Raw genomic sequence first — 21,388 nt, 5'->3', positions numbered from 1 at the left:
GGGAGGCACAGTGGGGGCCAGAGCCACAGGCCCCCTTTCCCCACATCTTTCCCGTGGGGGCTCGGGGTGGAGTAGGGGAGAGCAGGCCTGGCAGGCTGCAAAGGGCAGCATGGAGGTTAGGGCCTTACCTGATTTCTCATGTGACCCCAGGCAAGTGGAACCTGCTTTTCTGGAAAAGCAGAATAATCATTCCAACCCAGTTTACTTTTCATGGGGTTCTTGGGAGGAACAGCTGAGAGGGTCCTAGAAAGGACTCAAAAGTGTTACAGCAGGATCGCGTCTAAATGTCTGTGCTTACACCCTGGTCTAGGTGCGGTGTGTGCAACCCTCTGGCCAGCAGGCCTGGCAGGCCAGGTGACCCCACACTGTACTGAGGCATCGTTAAGGCCTCTCCCAGCCACCTTAGACGTCGTAACAGAGACTCCCGAGAGCACTGCCAAACTGCGAAGCAGGCTGGGGAAGACGGGGGCAGAGGAAAGTCATCTTTGCACCTAGTTGAAGAGAAGTGGTCCAAAACAAAATCCAAAATAAAAATTGCAATTTTTATTTGCTGAACCTAATTTAAAACTAAAACATCAAAGTGTCTCTTCCTCCATCACTAGAAATCAGATGGCAGCTGGAGAGGACTGGTTCTTTGCTCCCGCGAGGGCTCGAAGAAAAACAAAAACCCCTGTGCAGCCCCCGGCCTTTCCTCTGCGTCCCCTGGGGATGCCCGCAGGCCACAGCAGGCAGCTAGAGGCAGCAGAAAGAGAACTGTGCCTGGTGAAGGCTCCTCTCTGCTTCTTTGGGAAGCTGATGGGAAGCCAGAGGTCACAGAGCGTTGGAGGCCTGGCTTAAAGCCACCAGTCAGGCCAAGATGAAACATCTGCTCAAGTCTCCCCAGGCACCTGGCTGGGGGGTGAGTGGGAGGAAGGAATGGAGAAAACTGATGCTAAACCACAAATTAGCACCTTGGGCCTTGGCCCTGAAATGGCCTCTGCTGGCATAGGAGGGGGTGAGACTAAAAACAAATAAATAAAAGCGACACCGTGTCAAGGAGGGAGGATGACAGGCCCGTGGAAGCACACTATGTCAGGCTTGAGCAGAGATGAGCCAGGGCATGATGGCTTACAAAACTCCTCGTCTGGGGCCAATGGCATCAAAATGCAGACAGCCCACGGGGCTGTGGGGAAGGGGCCATTTGTTGGAGGGACTACAGTGGGGATTCAGGCTGAGTCTGGGTGGGCTCACCAGGTGACCCCCCCCATCTTTTGTTGTGTCTTGTTTTTGGCATAACCACCACAGACCTAGAACTAGGAAGCCCTGGCTGCCCTCTACTGGTGATTTCTGGGAATGATCGCAACGCAGCAGCACTCAACCTGCAACCCAAAAGGGCCAAAAGAGAACCAGCTCCCGGGGAGGACCAGGAGCGGCTGCACATTTGGCCGGGCCTCCCATTGGTGGGACTGGCAGCATCCCCATCAGTCTGAGTGGGTTCCTCCATCTCTTCCTGGCTGCAGAGGGAGGGGCCCAGGACAACAAGGGCCTCTGGTGCTCACTTCAGAGGCATCGAGAAGAATTTGTTCCCAGACTTGCAGCGGATCTGCTCGGCGTATGCACGCAGCAACGTCTCAGAGTCTTCAAACTCACCCACGATTTCCTTAAACCAGGAGAGGACCATCACATTAAGGGGAATCAGGGACCCAGAGGGCACTGCAAACAAAGCTAGCCTACTGAAATCCTTTAGAGGTTAGGCCTGCTCAGGGGAGGCTGAGGGCCATGCAGGTGCCAGGCTCTCCAGGTTACCTTGTCTAATCAGCTCTGCAGTCTTGTGAGGTCAGTCCTATCATCCCAACTTTGCAGATAAGGAAATGGATGCTCAGAGCCCTGGACCACAGAATCCAATAAAACCAGGCTTGGGACCTGGGTCTACTGGAGCCTGAGACCGGAGCTCCTTGCTGTCTCCAGAATGATTAGACCAAGAACAGATGTGGCTACTTGATGATGGCCCACGGGCTGTGTCCCGTCTGCACATGTGTTGTTTGGCTCGCAAAATGTTTTCTTAAAAAATACGTATTGGTTGCCAACATTTGAAAATAGAGGGATTACCCACAAAAAGTAAGATTTCTGGCTTCTCTTGAGAAACAGAAGTGCTTGCAACACGAGGTCCACATTCCTGCACGGCAACTGCCTGCACCAGGGGTGAGTACCGGCTCCTCTGAGGGCACTGACGGGAAAGTGAAAGATATCCCCTACTTATCACAATACGAGAAAGGCTGTGAGGGTGGACATTCTTTAGACCTGGTGCGTTTCACTCATTTCCAGCGTCTGCCAGGCCCCTGGGAGCACCGGAGCCTTTGACCTCTGGGTGAGGGTCTAGGACTTCAGGGGAGGCCCGCAGCATCCTCTCAGATTAGTGTTCTAGGGCAGGGCTTCTCAAATTTTAACGTGCACACAAATCCCTAGAGATCTTGTTAAATTCTGATTTCTTAGATCTGGATTGGGGCTTGAGAGTGCATGTTGCTAATAAGTTCCCAGGTGGTCTGGGACTGCACTGTGAGGAGCAGGGTAAGGTGCTGGGGTCTCTGGCTATGCCGGTTGTTTCCTATGCCAGGATTCAGGTTTGCATGCCTAATCCTCAGCGCCTGTCAGCTCCCCTCCACCCCCCAGCTTCTGAAGTTCAGCACTTTCCATGCTCCTGCCCTGGGAATTCACCTGTAGTTCCCGCAGGCACTGCCCTTCCAGCTGGAGATGTGCATCACCCACGCACCAGGCCAGACTGATGTGGAATGAGGGGTCCTGCAGAGGAACGGCGGGGAGACAGGCAATCACCTGGATGTCGTGGCAGGCTCAGACATCACAGCAGCTCTGTGACAGAGTTGTCACGGTATCCCTGCTGCATCCCTGACCTGATTCATGGGAGACTAGGTCCTCAGTGTTGATCCCAAGCACCCTCCATAGACAGAAAAAATAGCCCTGGGTTGGTCCCTGCTATGGACTGAATTGTGTCCCCCAAATTCATATATTGAAGCTTTAACCCCCAGTGTGATGGTATTTGGAGAAGGGGCCTTTGGGAGGTAATTAGGTTTAGTTGAGGTCCTAAAGGTGGGGTCCTCATGATGGAATTAGTGCCCATATAAGAGACAGCAGAGAGCTGCTTCCTCTCTCTTTCCATCATGTGAGGACACAGTGAGAAGATGGCCATCTACAAGCCAGGAAGAGAGGCCTCAACAGAAACTGACTGTGATGGCACCTTGGTTTTGGACGTCTAGCCTCCAGAACTGTGAGAAAGTAAATTTCTTTTTTAAAATTATTTAGTTAGTTAGTTAGTTAGTTTTGGTTGCATTGGGTCTTTGTTGCTGTGCGTGGGCTTTCTCTAGTTGCAGCAAGTGGGGGCTACCCTTCGTTGCAGTGCGCGGGCTTCTCATCGCGGTGGCTTCTCTTGTTGCGGAGCACAAGCTCTAAGCGCGTGGGCTTCAATGGTTGTGGCGCTCGGGCTTTGTTGCTCCGCAGCATGTGGGAGCTTCCCGGACCAGGGCTTGAACCCGTGTCCCCTGCATTGGCAGGTGGGTTCTTAACCACTGCGCCACCAGGGAAGCCCGAGAAAGTAAATTTCTATTGTGTAAGTCATCCAGTCTATGGTATCTGGTTATGGCAGCCTGAGCTAAGACAGTCCTGTTCTCAGAGGCTCTCCTTTACGTATCATAGAGAGTCATTACCTCTGGGATGTGGAAGAGAACACATGTCCCAGATTTAATGTTTTCTGATCAAAAACATTTCAAGAGATGACAGACTTTTTAAGATGAACAAAAACCCAAATGTCTAAAATTATAAAACTATAAATTATCTCCACTCAGGCTTCCCTGGTGGCGCAGTGGTTGAGAGTCCGCCTGCCGATGCAGGGGACACGGGTTCGTGTCCCGGTCCGGGAAGATCCCACATGCCGCGGAGCGGCTGGGCCTGTGAGCCATGGTCGCTGGGCCTGTGAGCCATGGTCGCTGAGCCTGCGCGTCTGGAGCCTGTGCTCCGCAACGGGAGAGGCCACAACAGTGAGAGGCCCGCGTACCTAAAAAAAAAAAAAAAAAAAAAAAATCTCCACTCAAATTCATACTTATAGCTCTCAGCATGATTTTAAAAGAATATATCAAGCAAAACCACTGGCCCTTTAAAGCCTTGATATTCGACTTGGAGTTCAAGTTCCCCTGGAGGGCACAGGGCAAGGCACAGGAAGGCAGGCGAAGCTGCAACTCTACCTGGAGTGTCAATGTGACTAAAAAGTATTGGGGAAAACTATTTCCTAAAAAATATAAAAATAAACATGGATACATTATAGAGTAGAAGACATAAATCTCATGTATATTGAAAAGATAACAGAAGATTTGTAAGAAATGTTGGACCTCCGCTGGGCTGCAACCGACTACACCTCAGACCCTCAACTCCCCAGGGTTGTGTGTCCTCTGAGGGCTGGCCGAATGGACACTTCCCACGGGCAAGTTCTGGAGGGCTCTTCGGTTTGCCTCTAACAAGGGTTTCTTTAAGGCTGATTTTATTCCTATTAGAGATGGGTCAGTGGAGAGAAAAAGACGCTGCTGATTACCTGGTAGAAAGTGGTGAGGTCAAACTCCTCCAGGACCCTGTCCACCTCTGAAACCAGGTCCAGGAACTGGCTGTGTCCCGAGGTGACCTCAAGTCCAACAAAGGTCCTGGGGGGAGACAGAGGTGGAGACCACACGGGCATGAGACGCAGCCTGAGAACAGAAACCATCCTCAAGGGGGCAGAAGATGCGACAGAGGAAAGCCGGGAGGGAGGTCTGGGCCGTGAGTTCAGTTCGTTTCCCCGCTCTCTGAAGCCGGGAGGGAGGTCTGGGCCGTGAGTTCAGTTCGTTTCCCCGCTCTCTGAGCTGGCTCTCCATCCTTCCCCGGCTCTAATCGCACATCTCCCCTCCTTCCCCGGGGTATAAGAACCCTAGCAGGGCTGTCTTCATCCGCTGCTGCCAAGGCTACGGACCCCCAGGCTGCGGCGCCCAGGCTCCCCGGCGTCGCTCCCATGTCGGACTCTTTCTCCAGGGCTTCCCTCTCTGGCACCGGCTCCCTCCCGTCAGCACCCTCTCATCTCTAAAACCCCTCCCTTGAACCCACACCCTCAGCCAGCCCCCACCCCATTCCCGGTAAGACGTGCGTTCCGATGATTTGTCTCCCTCGGCTGTCTCACGCCTCCCCACCCATCTTCAGTCCACTGGGCCAGGAACCACTCCCGTCAAAGCTGCCAACCACCTGTGTTCCTGAACTCAGATACTTCTCTGTCCTCACCTTGGTCGCTCCGCAGGCTCTAACACAGCTGACTCCTCCCTCCCTGAAGCCCTTTTTTCTCTTGGCTTCCAAGAGACCACCCACCACACCGTCCTGCTGTGACCCCACCTCTGGCCTCCTGTTCAGTCTCCTCTGCTGCCCTCTCTTCTTTCTGGCCTCTAAATGGTCAGGGGCTGCAGAGCCGGCATCGCCTGCCCTCCCCCGCAGGCTGATCTCACCCAGCCCTGCTTGCAATATCACACAGCCCGATGGCTCCTACATTTCTATCTCCGGCTGGCACCTCTCCTGTATACCCAATTGTGTATGCGACTCTTCCACCCAGGGGTCTCACAGGCGGCAAAATCCACCAGGTACAAAGCAGAGCTTCTGATCTTCCTCCCACAGGTGTTTCCCATCACGGACAATGGGGCCATTTATCTATATTTACCTAGCTGTTCAAACCCCAAAGCCAGGAATCTACTTTGATTCTTCCCCTTACTGTGCACAGACCCAACCCACTGGTAATTCCAGTTGATTCTACCTCCAGTATATCGGGAATGTGTCTGCTTCTTGGCTCTTCCACTGCCATCGCCCTAAGCCAGGCCACCACTGGCGCCTCACCTGTCCCCTGTCTGCTCTCCCTGCATCCAACCTCGCTCTTTTAGATCTTTTCTCCGCTCAGGAGCCACAGACACAGACACCATAGGGCCGGACTGACATTTACAAACGTAAATTGGATCACGTCTCTGCTTAGATCCCTCCAATGGCTTCTGTGACACTGAAAATCCAAACTCCTGACCTTGACCTTGAAGGCCCTGCAGGAGTTAACCCTGCCTGACTCATCTCCTCACACTCTCCCACGTGCTCCCCACGTTCTGCTTCACTGGCCTCCTCAAACATGCCAGGCTCTTTCCTCCTCAGTCACCTCCTTGGCTGTGTCCTCTGCTTGGAGGCTCCTGGGGCAGCTCTTCCCAAGGCTGATTCCTTCTTGTCCTCATGTCGCCAGCAAATGCCACCTTGCTAGCGCCCCCCTTGGCCACTTGCTCCAGACTATCATTTCACACGATAGTTATTAACGATCTCATTTCCTTGTTTATTGTCTGTCTCCCCTGCAGAATGTGAGATCCCACAGAGCAGGGACTATGCCGGCCTTTTCACTGCTGATCTGTAGTGTGCAGCAAGTGCCTGGCACCAGGAGGTGTTTAACAAATGTGTGCAGCATAGAATGAATGAATGAATGAGTGAATGAGTACTCTTCTTAGAGGTGCTGAGAGCAGAAGGCAGCTCAGATCCAGTGAGTGGATCTGACAGGGAGGCTTGCTTTGAAGCCTTGATAGCAACAGTTTCTTCTTATGTTCATCTCATCCTTGAATGCTTTTATAAAACTTGTTTCGTTCATCTGAGCTTCACAACTGCCCAATGATGGATGCTTGGAAATGTGACAGGATGTGGATGATGTGACAGCTTGGAAATGGCAGGTCACAGAGGTTGAAGGTATGAGCTCAACGTTAAATTGCAGACAGAGCTGGGCAGGCACCCAGGTTTTCTTTGAGTCTCAGGCTTTTCCCACTAAACCAAGATGTTGTTCTCTACCTCTGCCCCTCCTCCCATGCTCCCTGAGTTATTTTTCTTAATGAAACGTTCAGATTTGGGAACAGCTGCCCTTGTAGTCATAGGGCCGGTTAAAACACAAACAAACAAAAAACTGAGAGAGCCAAGGCCCCCTCAAGTCTTTACTCCAAAGAATCCTCTTCTGGAAACAACTGGGGGCAGAGTCGGGAGACCCACCTGGTCTTCTCTTGATTGGTGTAAATCTTTACCCGGTCGGCAGTAAAGCAGAATCTGAAATTTAGAAGGACCACATTTCAGGAAGAATAATAAGGAAAAAAATCAGAGAGAATAGTGTATATTAAGAAACATCACTTTGGGGCTTCCCTGGTGGCGCAGTGGTTGGGAGTCCGCCTGCCGATGCAGGGCACACAGGTTCGTGCCGTGGTCCGGGAAGGTCCCACATGCCGCGGGGTGGCTGGGCCCGTGAGCCATGACCGCTGAGCCTGCGCGTCTGGAGCCTGTGCTCCGCAACGGGAGAGGCCACAACAGTGAGAGGCCCGTGCACCGCAAAAAAAAAAAAAAAAAATCACTTTGAAAATACAGTTAACTCATTTCACATTTAGTATTGTCACCCTATTATACAGGTGGTAAACTGAACCCTAAAATATTAGAGCTGGGCAAGACCTTAAATAATCACCCAGTCCAGGTAACACATAGCTTCACTCAGATGCTAGCAAAAGTTTTACTTTATTAAAAGCAGTTGATTCCAATAAGCAATTTGAGACTACCCCAGCTTTACTGATGGGAACTGAGAGGTCGGTGATAATAGATCACTTAAGAGGCAATTTTTTTCTTTGCAGGTTAACAAAAGACAATTCTGATCCAGTCCAAGCAAGAACACTTCCATGTGCCTGGGCTGAGCTTGGGGATCCTCATACAACTCTGTGAGGCAGGTGCTATAATGACACCCATTTTACAGACACAGAAACTGAAGCCTGGTGAGGCTGAATTTGGTGAGTCACAATTTGAACTTCAATCTGCCTGATTCCAGAGCCCTTGCTCTCACCTGATGCTTTAGGGAGGGGTCTCTGTTGGTGTGAGATCGCGGCAGAAATACCGTCACCCACCTCTCAGATCAGTTACACGGGGACCATCAAATTCTTCCAGGTAAGTGCTCTGACTCTGGCTGGTTCCGCCTGTGTTCTCTGGGACACTAGGTGATCTCAGAGGGACAAACTGGCTTCCTGCCCTTCCTGGACCAACTTGGCAAATCCCATTACAGGAAACACTCATTTTACAGGCTCCAGGCCAAGTTCTCACCCTCGTCTGAGGGAACATAACAACCCAGCTTGCCGGTTAGAATCTCACTTGTCCAAGGGCACAAAGTCAGTTAACTTTTGGCTTCCCTGTCAGCCTTCAGCCTCCTAGTACATCCCTTCTGGGGAAAATGTAAGGGGTGATAGAACCAGCAGGGGCTCGGTTAAGTTTAGAGTACCTGCCAGACGTCCTAGAGTGGACATGGGGCGTTTGCACCCAACTATAAAGGGTAATTTTATGCATTGACTTGACTGGACTAAGGGTTGCCCAGATAGCTGGTAAAACATTATTTCTGGGGTGGCTGTGAGGGTGTTTCCAGAAAGATTGGCATTTGAATTGGTGAACTGAGTAGAGCAAATTGCCCTCTCCAGTGTGGGTGGGCATCATCCAAATTTTCAGAGTAGAACAAAAAGGCAGAGGAAGGGCAAATGCACGCTGTCTCTGCTGGAACTGAGACGTCCAGCTTCTCGCCCTTGGACGTTGGGGTCCTTGGTTCTTAGGCTTTCAGGCTCATATCAGTCATTACGCCACCAGTCCCCCCACCCCTCGCTGGTGCTCAGGCCTTTGGACTCATGCTGAATGACACAACTGTCTTTCCTGGTTCCCCAGCTTGCTGTTGGCAGATTTGGGACCTGACCTTCATAACTGCGTGAACCAATTCCTACAATGCATTTCCTCATATCTCTATTTCTCTCTCTACGCTATTGGTTCTGTTTTTCTGGGTAACCCTAATACAGATTTTGGCACTGAGAATGGTTCTAGAGGAACAGAATTTTAAGAATGAGTTTTCTGAATTGGTTCTGGGGTTTCTGGAATTCGCTCTCTAATCTGATTAGATTCAAAGGCGCTAATGGCTCTATCTTCAGTAGTAAAGAGAGCACTGATCGTCCACGCACGGACTGTTTAGAGATGTGAAAATGTCTTCCTTGATACCCCTCATCAGCCATTTATTAGAAGCAAGAAGCTGAGTGACCCTATATGATACTTGCGAACGTTTTTGGAAAACTAAGGAATATAATGATGTTGGTTGGCTGCTCCTAATGTTGCTGGACAAAGTGGTGAAATAAAAAGATGAGCTCAGGGTATTGAATTCCCAACTCAAGCATAAAGGACCTAAGAGCTTCTCGGTGTGCCCTAAAGGAGACCTTGATTCCCTGTAGCTGCAGGGCTGAAATTGCTGAAAATCAAATCTGGAAACTTATCCTGCCATTTGCTGAATTATAACACAAGTTGAACTCCTCGAACAAGCAGGATTTTACAGTTAAAGTGAGGGCACTGATTGGGAAAGTATGGGGACTTGTGGGAAACTCTGATGAAGCTGGGCGTATTGAGCCCTTAAATTCTTTTTTTTAAATTTACTTACTTTATTTTATTTTTGGCTGCGTTGGGTCTTTGTTGCTGCGCGCAGGCTTTCTCTAGTTGCGGCGAGCGGGGGCTACTCTTCCTTGCGGTGCGCGGGCTTCTCATTGCAGTGGCCTCTCCTGTTGCGGAGCATGGGCTCTAGGTGCGCAGGCTTCAGTAGTTGTGACTCGTGGGCTCAGTAGTTGTGGCTCGCGGGCTCTAGAGCACAGGCTCAGTAGTTGTGGCACACGGGCTTAGTTGCTCCGCGGCATGTGGGATCTTCCCGGACCAGGGCTCGAACCCGTGTCCCCTGCATTTGCAGGTGGATTCTTAACCACTGCACCACCAGGGAAGCCCGAGCCCTTAAATTCTGATGAGTCTTCTTGGATGCAGTGGAAGGGTCCTCCCCCACCTAGTGTTATGGACCTTCCCACCTCTATCTGAGGGGATTAACCCTGCATTGCCTGAGGAAATGGTAATGGCCTCCCCTGAGGCAGATGCCAAGAAAATGCTGAGTCCCCTCAGGACCCACCTCCAACACCCCTCTTTGCTTCTAGACCTATAACTAGACTCAAGTCCCAGCAGACCCCCTAAAGGTGAGGTACCATGTGTGGCCCACGAGGAGATGTGCTACACTCCAGAACTATTTGAGTTTCCTAATATACACAAGCAGAAATCCAGGGAACGTGTGTGGGAATGGATATTAAAGGTGTGGGGTGGGACTTCCCTGGTGGTCCAGTGGTTAAGAATCCGCCTTCCAATGCAGGGGACGCGGGTTCAATCCCTGGTCGGGAAACTAGGATCCCACATGCCGCAGGGCTACTGAACCCGCACGCCACAACTAGAGAGCCTGTGTGCCGCAACTACAGAGCCCACATGCTCTGGAACCTGCGCGCCACAACGAGAGAGAAGCCCGTGCGCCACAATGAAAGATCCTGCATGCCACGACTAAGACCCGACATGGCCAAAAATAAAGATAAGTGAATACTTAAAAAAAAAAAAAAAAAGGTGTGGGGCAATGACAGAGGGATCAAAAGTGGGATCAGGCTGAATTTACGGATATGGGCTTGCTGAGCAGAGATTCGGCATGTAATGCTGCAGCTCCGGGAGTTGGAAACGGGTCTGGTTTGTCTAGATGGCTGAAACACGGACCAAAAGGTGGCCCACAGTGAGTGAACTGGAAATACCTGGCCCGCAAGGTGGGCGTAGTTACTGTAAAGGACAGCGGAGTCGAAGCAGCAATCAGAAGTCTGACTTGTGCAGACAAAGGGCGTTGGCTGTTTCTAGAAGTGACATAGATAGGAAGCCTACTAAATTCTTCCTTCATCTGTATAGGCAGAAAAGTTCTAGGCCAGGTGAGCCAAAGTCTAACTTGAATCATAAAGGCAGAGTCATGGCCCCTCAATTCCCAGAATGGAGCCAGTTCACAGACCCAGAGCCGCTTGAATGAAGGGGAAGTCAGGTCCCCTTGAGGAAGGACCCTGGTACATGACTACAAATTTATACTGTTAATCTTTCTCCCAGCCTTCCCCAAAGGGACCTATGCCTTTTTACCAGGGTAACTGTGCACTGGGGAAAAGGAAATAACGAGCCTTTTGGGAACGACTGGACATTGGCTCTGAAATGACACGAATTCCTGGAGACCCAAAATGTCACTGTGGCTCATCACTCCGAGTAGGGGTTAATGGAGGTCAGGTGGTCAATGGAGTTGTAGCTCAGGTCCACCTCACAGTGGGCCCAGTGGGTCCCCAAACCCATCTTGTGGTTATTTCTGCAGTTCCAGAATGTATAATTGGAATAGACATACTCAGCAACAGGCAGAATCCCCACACTGATTCTCTCACCTGTGGAGTGAGGGCTATTACAGTAGGAAAGGCCAAGTGCAAGCTGTTAGGGCTGCCTCTACCCAGAAAAATGGTAAATGAAAAGCAATACCGCATCCCTGGAGGGACTGCAGAGATCAGTGCCACCATCAAGGACTTGAGAGATGCAGGGGTGGTGACTCCCACATCTCCATTCAACTCCCACTCTGTCTGGGCAGAAGACAGATGGATCGTGGAAGATGACAGTGGATGATCATAAACTGATGACTGGAGGTGGTGGCTCCAATTGCAGCTGCTCTTCCAGATGTGGTTTCATTACCTGAGCAAATTAACACATCCCCTGGTTCCTGGTTTGCAGCTATTGATTTGGCAAATACATTTCCCTCCATCCCTGTCCATAAGGACCAGAAGCAGTTTACTTTCAGGCCAGCAATGCACCTTCGCTTCACTGTCCTACCTCAGGGCTACAGCATCCTCCAGCCCCACGTCCTAATTTACTGTAGAGGGTTTGCTCACCTTTCCCTTCCACTAGATATCACACTGCTCCCGTACATGGATGACATTATGTTGACTGGACCTAATGAGCAGGAAGTGGCAACTACTCTAGACTTATTGCTAAGACATTTGTGTGTCAGAGGGTGGGAAATAAATCCAACTAAGATTCAGGGCCTTCTACCTCAGTGAAATGTCTAGAGGTCCAATGGTGTGGGGCATATCGAGATATCCCCTTTGAGATGAAGGATAAAGTAGTTTTGAAATAAGGTATGTACCTTTTTTTTTAAAACATGCTATTGCACACTTTATAGACATAACTTTTATGTGCATTGGGAAACCAAAAACTCCATGTCATTCACTCTATTTTATTCGGGAACAGAACCCACAATATCTGTATCTGCTCTGAATCAGCAGCCACATATGGTGCTGTTTCTCTTGTAGCCAGGATTCACGGGGCCAGGAATCAAGGGGTAGAAATGGGAGTGGTACCACTCACCATTGCCCTAGTGATGCATTAGCAAAATGTTTGCTTCCGGTTCCCACAACTTCATGCTCTGCTAGCCCAGAGGTCTTAGTTCCAAGGGAGGAATGCTTCCACCAGGAGGCCTAGTGCTTCCACTGAACTGGAAGTTGAGACTTGCCACCTTGCCACTCTGGGCTCCTGTACCTTTGAGTCAACAGACAAAAGAGTTACAGTGTCGGCTGGGGTCATTGATCCTGACTACCGAGGGGAAACTGGACTACTACTCCACAATGGAGATATGGAAGAGGATATCTGGAATACAGGAGATCTGTTAGGGCATCTTTTAGTATTACCATGCCTACTGATTTCAGGCCAATGGAAAACTACAACAACCTAATCCAGGCAGGATTAGTAATGGCCCAGACCCTTCGGGAATGAAGGTTTGGGTCACTACCCCAGGTAAAGAACCACAACCATCTGAGGTGCTTGCTGAAGGCAAAGGGAACAGAGAGCTAGGTAGTGGAAGGTAGTTGTAAATATCAGCTACGACCATGTGACCAGTTACAAAAATGAGGACTATAATCGTCACGAGTATTTCCTCCTTATTTTGTTATGAATACGTCTGCGAGTATATATACAGGATACCTCAGGGACATTGCAGATTTGGATCCTACAATAAAGTGAGTCACACAATTTTCTGGCTTCCCAGTGCATATAAAAATTACGTTTATACTACACTGTAGTCTATTAAACAAAGGCATTATGTCTAAGAAACAATGTACATACCTTATTTTTAAAATACTTTATTGCTAAAAAATGCTAACCATCATTTGAGCCTTCAGTGAGTCATAATCTCTTTGCCGGTGGAGGGTCTTGCCTCGATGTAGGTGGCTGCTGACTGATCAAGGTGGTGGTTGCTGAAGACTGGGTGGTGATGGCAATTTCTTAAAATGAGACGACAGGAAGGCAAACGATGAAGTTTGCCGCATCCATCAATTCTTCCTTTTATGAATAATTTCTCTGTAGCATGCAATGCAATGCTGTTGGATAGCATTTTACCCACAGAACTTCTTTCAAAATTGGAGTCAATCCTCTCAAACCCTGCCACTGCTTTATCAACTAAGTTGATGGAATATTCTAAATCTTTTGTTGTCATTTCAACAATCTTCACAACATCTTTACCAGGAGTAGAGTCCATCTCAAGAAGTCACTCTTTTGCTCATCCATAAGAAGCAACTCCTCATCCGTTAAAGTTCTATCATGAGATGGCAGCAATTCAGTCACATCTTGAGTCTTCACTTCTAATTCTAGCTCTCTTGCTGTTTCCATTACATCTGCAGTTACTTCCTCCAGTGAAGTCCTGAGCCCTTCAAAGTCATCCATGAGGGTTGGAATCAACTTCTTCCAAACTCCTGTGTATGTTGATATTTTGACCTCTTCCCATGAATCACAGATGTTCTTAATGGCATCTAGAATGGTGAATCCTTTCCAGAAGGTTTTCAAATGACTTTGCCCAGATCCATCAGAGGAATAACTATCTATGGCAGCTACAGCCTGATGAAATGTATTTCTTAAATAATAAGACTTATAAATAAGAAGACTTGAAAGGTGAAATCACTCCTTGATCCATGGGCTGCAGAACTGATGTTGTGTTAGCAGCATGAAAACAACATTGATCTCACTGTACATCTCCATCAGAGCTCTTGGGTTACCAGGTGCACTGTCAATGAGCAGTAATATTTTGAAAAGAATCTTTTTTTTTCTAAGCAGTAGGTCTCAACAGTGGGCTTAAAATAGTCAGTAAACCATGCTGTCAACAGATGTGCTGTCATCCAGGCTTTGTTGTTCCATTTATAGAGCACAAACAGAGTAGACCTAACATAATTCTTAAGGGCCCTAGGATTTTTAAAATAGCTAGTGAGCATTGGCTTCAATTTAAAGTCACCAGCTGTATTAGCCCCTAACGAGAGAGTCAGCCAGTCCTTTGAAGCTGTGAAGCCAGACACTGACTCCTCTCTGGCTATGAAAGTCCTAGATGGCATCTTCTTCCAATAGAAGGCTGTTTCATATATTGAAAATCAATTGTTTAGTGTAGCCACCTTCATGAATTATCTCAGCTAGATCTTCTGGATAAGTTGCTGCAGCATCTACATCAGCACTTGCTGCTTCACCTCACACTTTTATGTTATAGAAATGGCTTCTTTCCTTGTACCTCATGAACCAACCTCTGCTAGCTTCAAACTTTTCTTCTGTAGCTTCCTCACTTCTCTCATCCTTCAGAGAATTGAAGAGGGTTAGGGCCTTGCTCTGAATTAGGCTTTGCCCTAAGGGAATGTTGTGGCTGGTTTGATCATCTATCCAGACCACTAAAACTTTCCCCAAACCAGCAAAACGCTTTCTTATCATTCTTGTGTTTACTGGAGTAGCACTTTCGATTTTGTTCGAGAACTTTTCCTTTGCATTCACAACCTGGCTAACTGGGACAAGAGACCTAGCAGCTTTCAGCCTACCTCTGCTTTTGACATGCCTTTCCTCACTAGGCTTAATCATTTTTGGCTTTTGATTTCAAGTGAGAGATGTGTGACTCTTTCTTTCACCTGAATACTTAGTGGCTGCTGTAGGGTTATTAACTTCAACATTGTTGTATCTCAGGGAATAGGGAGGCCCAAGGGGAGGGAGAGAGATGTGGGGGAATGGGAGGTTGGTGGAGCAGTCAGAACACACACATTTATCAATTAAGTTTGCCCTCGTATATGGGCGTGGCTCCCAGCGCCCCAAAACCATTACAATAGTAACATCAAAGATCACTGATCACAGATCACTACAACAAATATAACAATAACAAAAAAGCTTGAAATATTGCAAGAATTACCAAAATGTGACAGACACGAAGTGAGCAACTGTTGTTGGAAAAATGGCACTGACGGATTTGCTCAATGCAGAGTTGCCACAAACCTTCAGTTTGTAAAAAATGCAGTATATGTGAAGCACGATAAAACAAGGTTTGCCTGTACCTATGTTGAGCAAATATCTTTGTTTTCTTCTCTTATTCCCTTATCATGTAACATAACATGTAGTGACTTTATACTAGTATTCAAGTATTGTTAATTTTACATCATAGTATTCAAGTTATGGGCTTTTAGAAGAGTAAAAAGTATCGCTCAAGAAGATTACCTCCTCTTCTGGGGAAGGGATTAATGCATTTTCAGATGTACACTGGATGTTGTATCATGTTAGGCAGAATTATGACCTTGTTGTGGTCTTAATTTAGAGATTAAGTATGGTTTAAGAAGATGCATATAAGTGTCAAGTTGATAAGGGGTGGACTTGAGATGGTTAATTTTATGTGTCAGCTTGACTGGGCTAAGGGATGCCCAGATAGCTGGTGAAACATTATGTTTGGGTTTGTCTGTGAGGGTGTTTCTGGAAAGATTAGCATTTGAATTGGTGAACAGAGTAAAGCAAACGGCCCTCCCCAATGTGGGTGGGTGGGCATCATCCAATCTGTTGAGGGCCTGAATAGAACAAAAAGGCAGAGGAAGGACAAACGCCCCCTCTCTGCTTGAGCTGAGACGTCCATCTTCCCCTGCCCTCCGACACTGGCGCTGCTGGTACTCAGGCTTTCAGGCTCACACCAGGACTTACACCATCAGCCCCCTGATTTTTAGGACTTTGGAATCAAACTGAATTACACCACCGGCTTTCCTGGTTCTCTCCTTGCAGATGGCAGATAGTGGACTTCTTGGCCTCCATAACCACATAAGCCAATACCTATAACAAATCTCCTCTTATGTATATCTGTATACATCTTATTGATTCTGTTTCTCTGGAGAACCCTGACTAATACATCAACCAACACCCTTTCTCCTGGTGATCTTATATATGAGGACTGCTCTCTCATTTTGTGCTGGTAGAGTGGTCAACCTGCCCCCACCCAGGGGTGTGTACTTGACAGGCCTGGACAATCAGAGCATAGCATTCCCTCCGTCACAGCCATAGAATCAAAGGTGCACTACCCACTCTTGGTCATCTTAGGCTCAACCAGTCAAACCTGAAGAGGCCACCTGGCCCAGCTTCCTTCAGGACACAGGCTAGGAAACACTGCACCAGCAGGGCAGCACCAGGGAGGGCCAACCCAGTGGTCCAGGGGCTGTTCCCTAAATGAGCAAGAGAACAAGCTATATCCACCCACCCCAGCCACCCTGGGAGCAATACCTCTTGTAATAGCCCTTGTGCAAAGTTTCCAGAGGTCCCAGCAAGGGACTTGCCCAGGTAGAGAACCACCGCATGCAGGGAGGCCCAAGCCATGGTTTCCCAGGAGGGGCTTAGTTCACTCACAGTCTTCCCAGCCCAGACACGATGTGCTCAAAAGTCATTTTTACCATAAGTGACATGGCCCGAGAAGGGGAAGGACTTGGTGCCATCTGACGTCTCCCGGTCCCACGTATGAAGCCAGTGCTACCTCTAAACATTTTAGTTACACCAGCCTACAGATTCCCCGTTTAAGCCACTTTTGGTTGGATTTCTGGCACCTGCGATCAAGAGGGCCCTGACTAACATACATGACTCAATAAAAAGAGGGATGGGGGCTGGATGAGGTGGAGAGATGAGTTTTAGTCCCGAGTCTCTGGCTAACTGACTGAATTGGAGCAAATCCCTTCCTCCTCTGGCCCTGAGTAGGGGCTACACAAAGTGGGCAGTCCTCCAATGGGGCAGAGTAGTTCTATGGAATTCCTGGGCCTCGGGCCTCCTGAACTGCGAGGGTGGGGCTTTGGCTAAAAGACTTCTGTTTTTCTCTCTCTTACTCAGCTACACACCAGGGATCTGTGTAACACCTCATCAGAAGAAAGGACTCTGCAGATAAGACCAGGAGGACAAAACCACCACCTGGATGGCTTCTTAGGCTCCTACTAGAACCAACATTCAGAGGATCCAGAGGAGGATTTCTGGGCTCTCTCTCTCCTGCTCAGTCATTCAACAAACACCCATTTGATGCCTATAGTGAGCAAAGCACCTGGAAAAAAGCTGTGGGGTAATTCAGAGAGCAGCCGCATTCCTGGCCTGCAGGAACTTGGGCTCCAAGTGGGAGATGGGACATGGGGGTGACTGAATATGGATATGAGGATGAGTGGAACGAGCACTGGGGTGTAGACAAGCACAGGACAGCAGGGTCCCTGGGACTGAAGAATTCTGGAGGAGATACCAATTGGGACAGCCTCAGTGAAGGAGCAGTGCTTTGATCTGGCCAAGTCTCGAAGGAGAGGCATTTCTAGTAGAAAGAAGAGGTGCGAAATAGTCAAGGGAAAAAAAGCCTAGGCTGGCAGATAAAACCAGAGTGGGGGTGAGCTCTGATCGTTCGCCAAGTGCCACGTTGAGGGTATGCGTGATCTCATTCACTCTCACAAGTCCCCTCTGAGGGAGCCACCACTCCCCTGACCCGCACATAGGTAAGGCTCGGAGGCTTCCAGAGCTTACGTGGCACGCCCAAGGGCACATGGGATGAAGCGCACAGCAGGCGGCTCTGGGAGGTGTTCGGTGTGCTAACCTTTAGGCGTGCCTGCTTGAAGGGGTAGTGCATCCCACAGGTCCATCCCCACAAGAGCTCAGGACAGGAAGAGGAGCCTTGAAGGGGAGGGAGATGAGGGGCAGAGGGAAGCACTGGGCACTCACCTCTGGAAGGAGGCCACGCGGTCTTTCAGAGCCTGCACGAAGGGGAGGATCCAGTGATGGCGCAGAACCACGCTCTGGGACAGGCTGAGGTGGAAGGCCTCCATCCGTACCAGCCGGGGGACGTATGTCTGTGCGTGGAGCAGCAGCATGTCAAGCAGGTCCAGGAACTCCTCCCTGGCCTCATCTGGAGGGGAGGAGTGGAGAGGGTGGGCCATCCTCTTAGCCAGGGCGGCATGGCTGGAGGAAGCCCAGAAGGCAGAAAAAGGCTTTTGAGAGCAGCCTATGTCTATGTATTTCGAATAATACTTTAATATGCATTTATGGCTATAGAAGTAACACATACATGCTCTTTGAAAAGAATTCAAGTGAGAAAAGAAATATGTGACAGAGAAAGTAGGGGCCCCTGATATCCTATCACCTACAGCAGTGGTCTCCAAACTACTGTGATTGCACAGGCCATTAGTCAAACAAGCTTGCACACATACCCTCAATAAATGTGTATTTATTTATAAATTACAAACGTGCTACACTGCAAAATTATGTGTGTTATAAAATGTACACTTGGAACAACAGAAATTTTAAAAGATGAGATAAAGAGAAATACATAAAAAGGTTTTAATACTTTTCTCTCTAATGGATCATCTTGATCCCTTCCCCAGGCACATACAGCCCACTTTCAAGATACTACCCTAGAGATAAAGGCTGTCAAATGTGATGCCTATTTCCCCAACCTTTTCTCAGCGCGTGTACTAATGTATATATCTTATTTGTTAAAAAAGATGAGGGCATACCAGTTCTTCCATTGACTTTCTCCATATAACACTACATGTTGGACAGCCTTCCTCTCATTACATAAATCAAGCTCATAATTACAGCTCCACAGTAACCCATAATCAGAAACAGTTCATTTTTTTAATCAGACATTTAGAATCTCCTGATTGTACACAAAGACAAAGAATGCAACAAGGACCACCACTGTATTTTCACAGATTATTCATTTTTTTTAACCAAACATGTGACTAGAGCTGCATGGTTAACAGTCTGCTCACAACTAATAAGTTACTCGATTTGCCTAAGTGCCCCATGGAGTAGGCAGTATAGAGAATCATTCTCATTCTGTGGATGGGGAAATGGAGGTTCCAAGAGTTTACCTGATCTAATACAATGTAATAAGAGCCACCACATTCTCCGTGTATCGTGCTAAGAACTTGACATCGATTATCTGATTTAATCTTCACAAAAGTCCTAGAGGATAGGTATTACTACTATCCCCATTTTAGAGATGAGGAAACTGAGGCTCTGAGAAGTCAGCAACTTACTAAAGGGCACACAGAATAGTGGGTAGTGGAGTGAGGTCAGACTCTGAACCCTGGGCATTTTCTGCCTGCCACTCACTCATTAGGGCTAGGGTGGGGTGGGACGGAGGCCAGCACACCTACAGCCCTCTTCGAAATAAAGTACCAGCTACAGCTGCAGTCTGGGATGGCCTTGACACTCTGCCCCAGACCCTCCCTTGGTCACATCCTCATGAGCAGGGAGAACAGTATACACAGGGTTAGTAAAAAATATTTCAGGCAATGGATTCAAAACTGAACTGTACAGCACAGGGAACTCTGCTCAATATTATGTAACAACCTAAATGGGAAAAGAATTTGAAAAAGAATAGATACATGTATATGTATAACTGAACCACTTTGCTGTACACCTGAAACTATCACAACACTGTTAATCAACTACATCCCAATATAAAAACAAAGACCAGAAAACCTGAAACCAAGTTAACAGAAAAATTCCCTAGTTTTTGAAACGTGTTCTCTCTCTGTTGAGTTAATCTCTTTCCCACCACCAGTGTCAGAGGTTTCTGGCTTCTTCCTCCTGGTTGGGGCCAGCTTCCTCCCATAAGGGGCACCTGTCAGTGTCAGCCACGTGCCTCTCACGCATTACTCACATGGTACGTAGACGTGGGTGGCCCAGTTGCCCCTCTCGTGGGGAAAGGTGCGCACCCGCCCCCCATGTTTTGCGCTATCATCTGCAGGCCTCTCCTCGGTGCCTGGGAACATGTCCAGCACACTGTCGGGTACTGGCAGCTTCTGGCTGGGAAGGGGGCTCTGGCCCCTGCAAGAGAAAAGAAGAAATCAAGCACATTTAGCCTCTTAGCATTCTCTACCTCTGTACACACGATGAAAGTTGTAACCCCTTGTACCAGGCGAGTCTGCGTGTCTATTTCTCACCAGGTGCTGTAAGCAGCTTCTAGATAACCACAAAGCTCTTTCCCCAACACTGTCTCATTGGAGTCTCCCAACGGCTCGCGGGGGCAGACTTTAGCAGGGAACGTGGTCCCCATGGAAAACAACGGGGCAAGTGGCAATATGTGGTTCAGAGGTCACATGCCCTAACTGGACAGGCCTCAGCTGGAGTGACACTTCCTAGCTCCGCGGACTTGGGCAAGTCATGTGCCCTCTGTGGGCCTCAGTTTCCTCATCTGCACAGTGCACTGCAACCTGATAGGGCTATTGTGAGATGAACCGGGAGACTGCTTGAAAAGCACTCAGAATGCACCAGGCTTGGCAATTAAGAACTGAAGCTCCACAAAGTAGGAGACTTGGATGGTTCTGCTCACTGCTGAGTCCCCAGTCCCGAGCCTGGCGCAGAGAGCGTGCTCAATGAATATATACTGGATAAAGGAAAACACTCTCCAAATGAGGAAGCAGACCTGGGGTGGTACAGCGGTGCGCGCCGGGAGACGAGTGGGCCAGCGGCAGAAGCTGGACCCGAACCCACGTTTCCTGCCTCCTAACCTTGGCCCAGCCGGTGGGGGCACTCCGGGGCTTTGTCCAAGGCTGTCCTCCGGATCCTCCTTTCCCCCGGTGCCCCTTTTCCTTCCCTCGCGAGCAGCCCGGCACCCTCCCCAACCACCCCAAAGCTCGGGTCCGGTCCGGGTGCCAACCCGCAACCTCCCCAGAAAGTCTTCCTCGCTCCTCACCGACTGCAGCCTCCAGTCCCCGGCCGGACCCGGGCCCCGGCCTCAGCCTCATCCTCGGAGCCGCTGCTGCTGTAGCCCACCAGGGGCGCCGCACTCATGGGGGACCCCCTCCGCTACGGCACAGCCGGCCCGCCAGCAGTCGAACCACACCCGGAATTCCTCTGCGCCGGAAGTGCTCTCCCGGGGGCGGGGCCCGAATTAGCACCGCCTAGGGGCGGGGTCTGGGGCGGGGCCCGGCAGGACTCGAGCAAAGAGCCTACCCACCTAGACCACGCTGCTTGCTGGCTCGCCGCGCTTTGACCACTATCTGGAGCCTCCCGGAACCGCCATCCTCCGTGTGCCCGTTAAACAGATCGCTCTCAGCCCTGACCTCTCTGTCCGCTGCTCGGTCTGCAGCAGCTCGGGACCTCCCGGCAGGAGATGGTCCCTGGGTCAGAGGTCAGCGCACTAGACCTATCGGAGTCTAGTGCCCTCGCC

The 21,388-nt window shown here is 49.3% G+C and overlaps 1 protein-coding gene and 1 pseudogene across 3 annotated transcripts; both read right to left on the bottom strand.

Annotated features, from left to right (window-relative positions):
• Nucleotides 1-521: 521 nt before the first annotated feature.
• USB1 (U6 snRNA biogenesis phosphodiesterase 1) lies at nucleotides 522-21,107 on the bottom strand. Of its 3 annotated transcripts, none has more exons than XM_060083061.1 (7): nucleotides 20,912-21,105; nucleotides 19,877-20,043; nucleotides 17,929-18,112; nucleotides 7,057-7,110; nucleotides 4,577-4,682; nucleotides 2,695-2,778; nucleotides 522-1,639 (listed from the first exon to the last, which is right to left on the bottom strand). In XM_060083061.1, exons 1-7 carry the CDS (start codon nucleotides 21,007-21,009, stop codon nucleotides 1,535-1,537), a joined length of 798 nt encoding a protein of 265 aa, XP_059939044.1. In that variant the 5' UTR covers nucleotides 21,010-21,105; the 3' UTR covers nucleotides 522-1,534. The 3 variants fall into 3 exon arrangements, with proteins under 3 accessions (XP_059939044.1, XP_059939041.1, XP_059939042.1); XM_060083058.1 differs by lacking the exon at nucleotides 522-1,639 and adding an exon at nucleotides 1,651-2,206 and having other exon boundaries at nucleotides 20,912-21,107; XM_060083059.1 differs by lacking the exons at nucleotides 522-1,639; nucleotides 2,695-2,778 and adding an exon at nucleotides 3,607-4,045 and having other exon boundaries at nucleotides 20,912-21,107.
• On the bottom strand, nucleotides 11,143-17,836 carry LOC132480525 (tigger transposable element-derived protein 1-like; annotated as a pseudogene).
• Nucleotides 21,108-21,388: the final 281 nt, after the last annotated feature.

The sequence above is a fragment of the Mesoplodon densirostris genome, chromosome 19 (assembly GCF_025265405.1).
Source record: "Mesoplodon densirostris isolate mMesDen1 chromosome 19, mMesDen1 primary haplotype, whole genome shotgun sequence".
NCBI lineage: Eukaryota > Metazoa > Chordata > Mammalia > Artiodactyla > Ziphiidae > Mesoplodon > Mesoplodon densirostris.
Note: the sequence above shows the minus strand (reverse complement) of the source record. Positions and strands in the feature narration are given on the sequence as shown.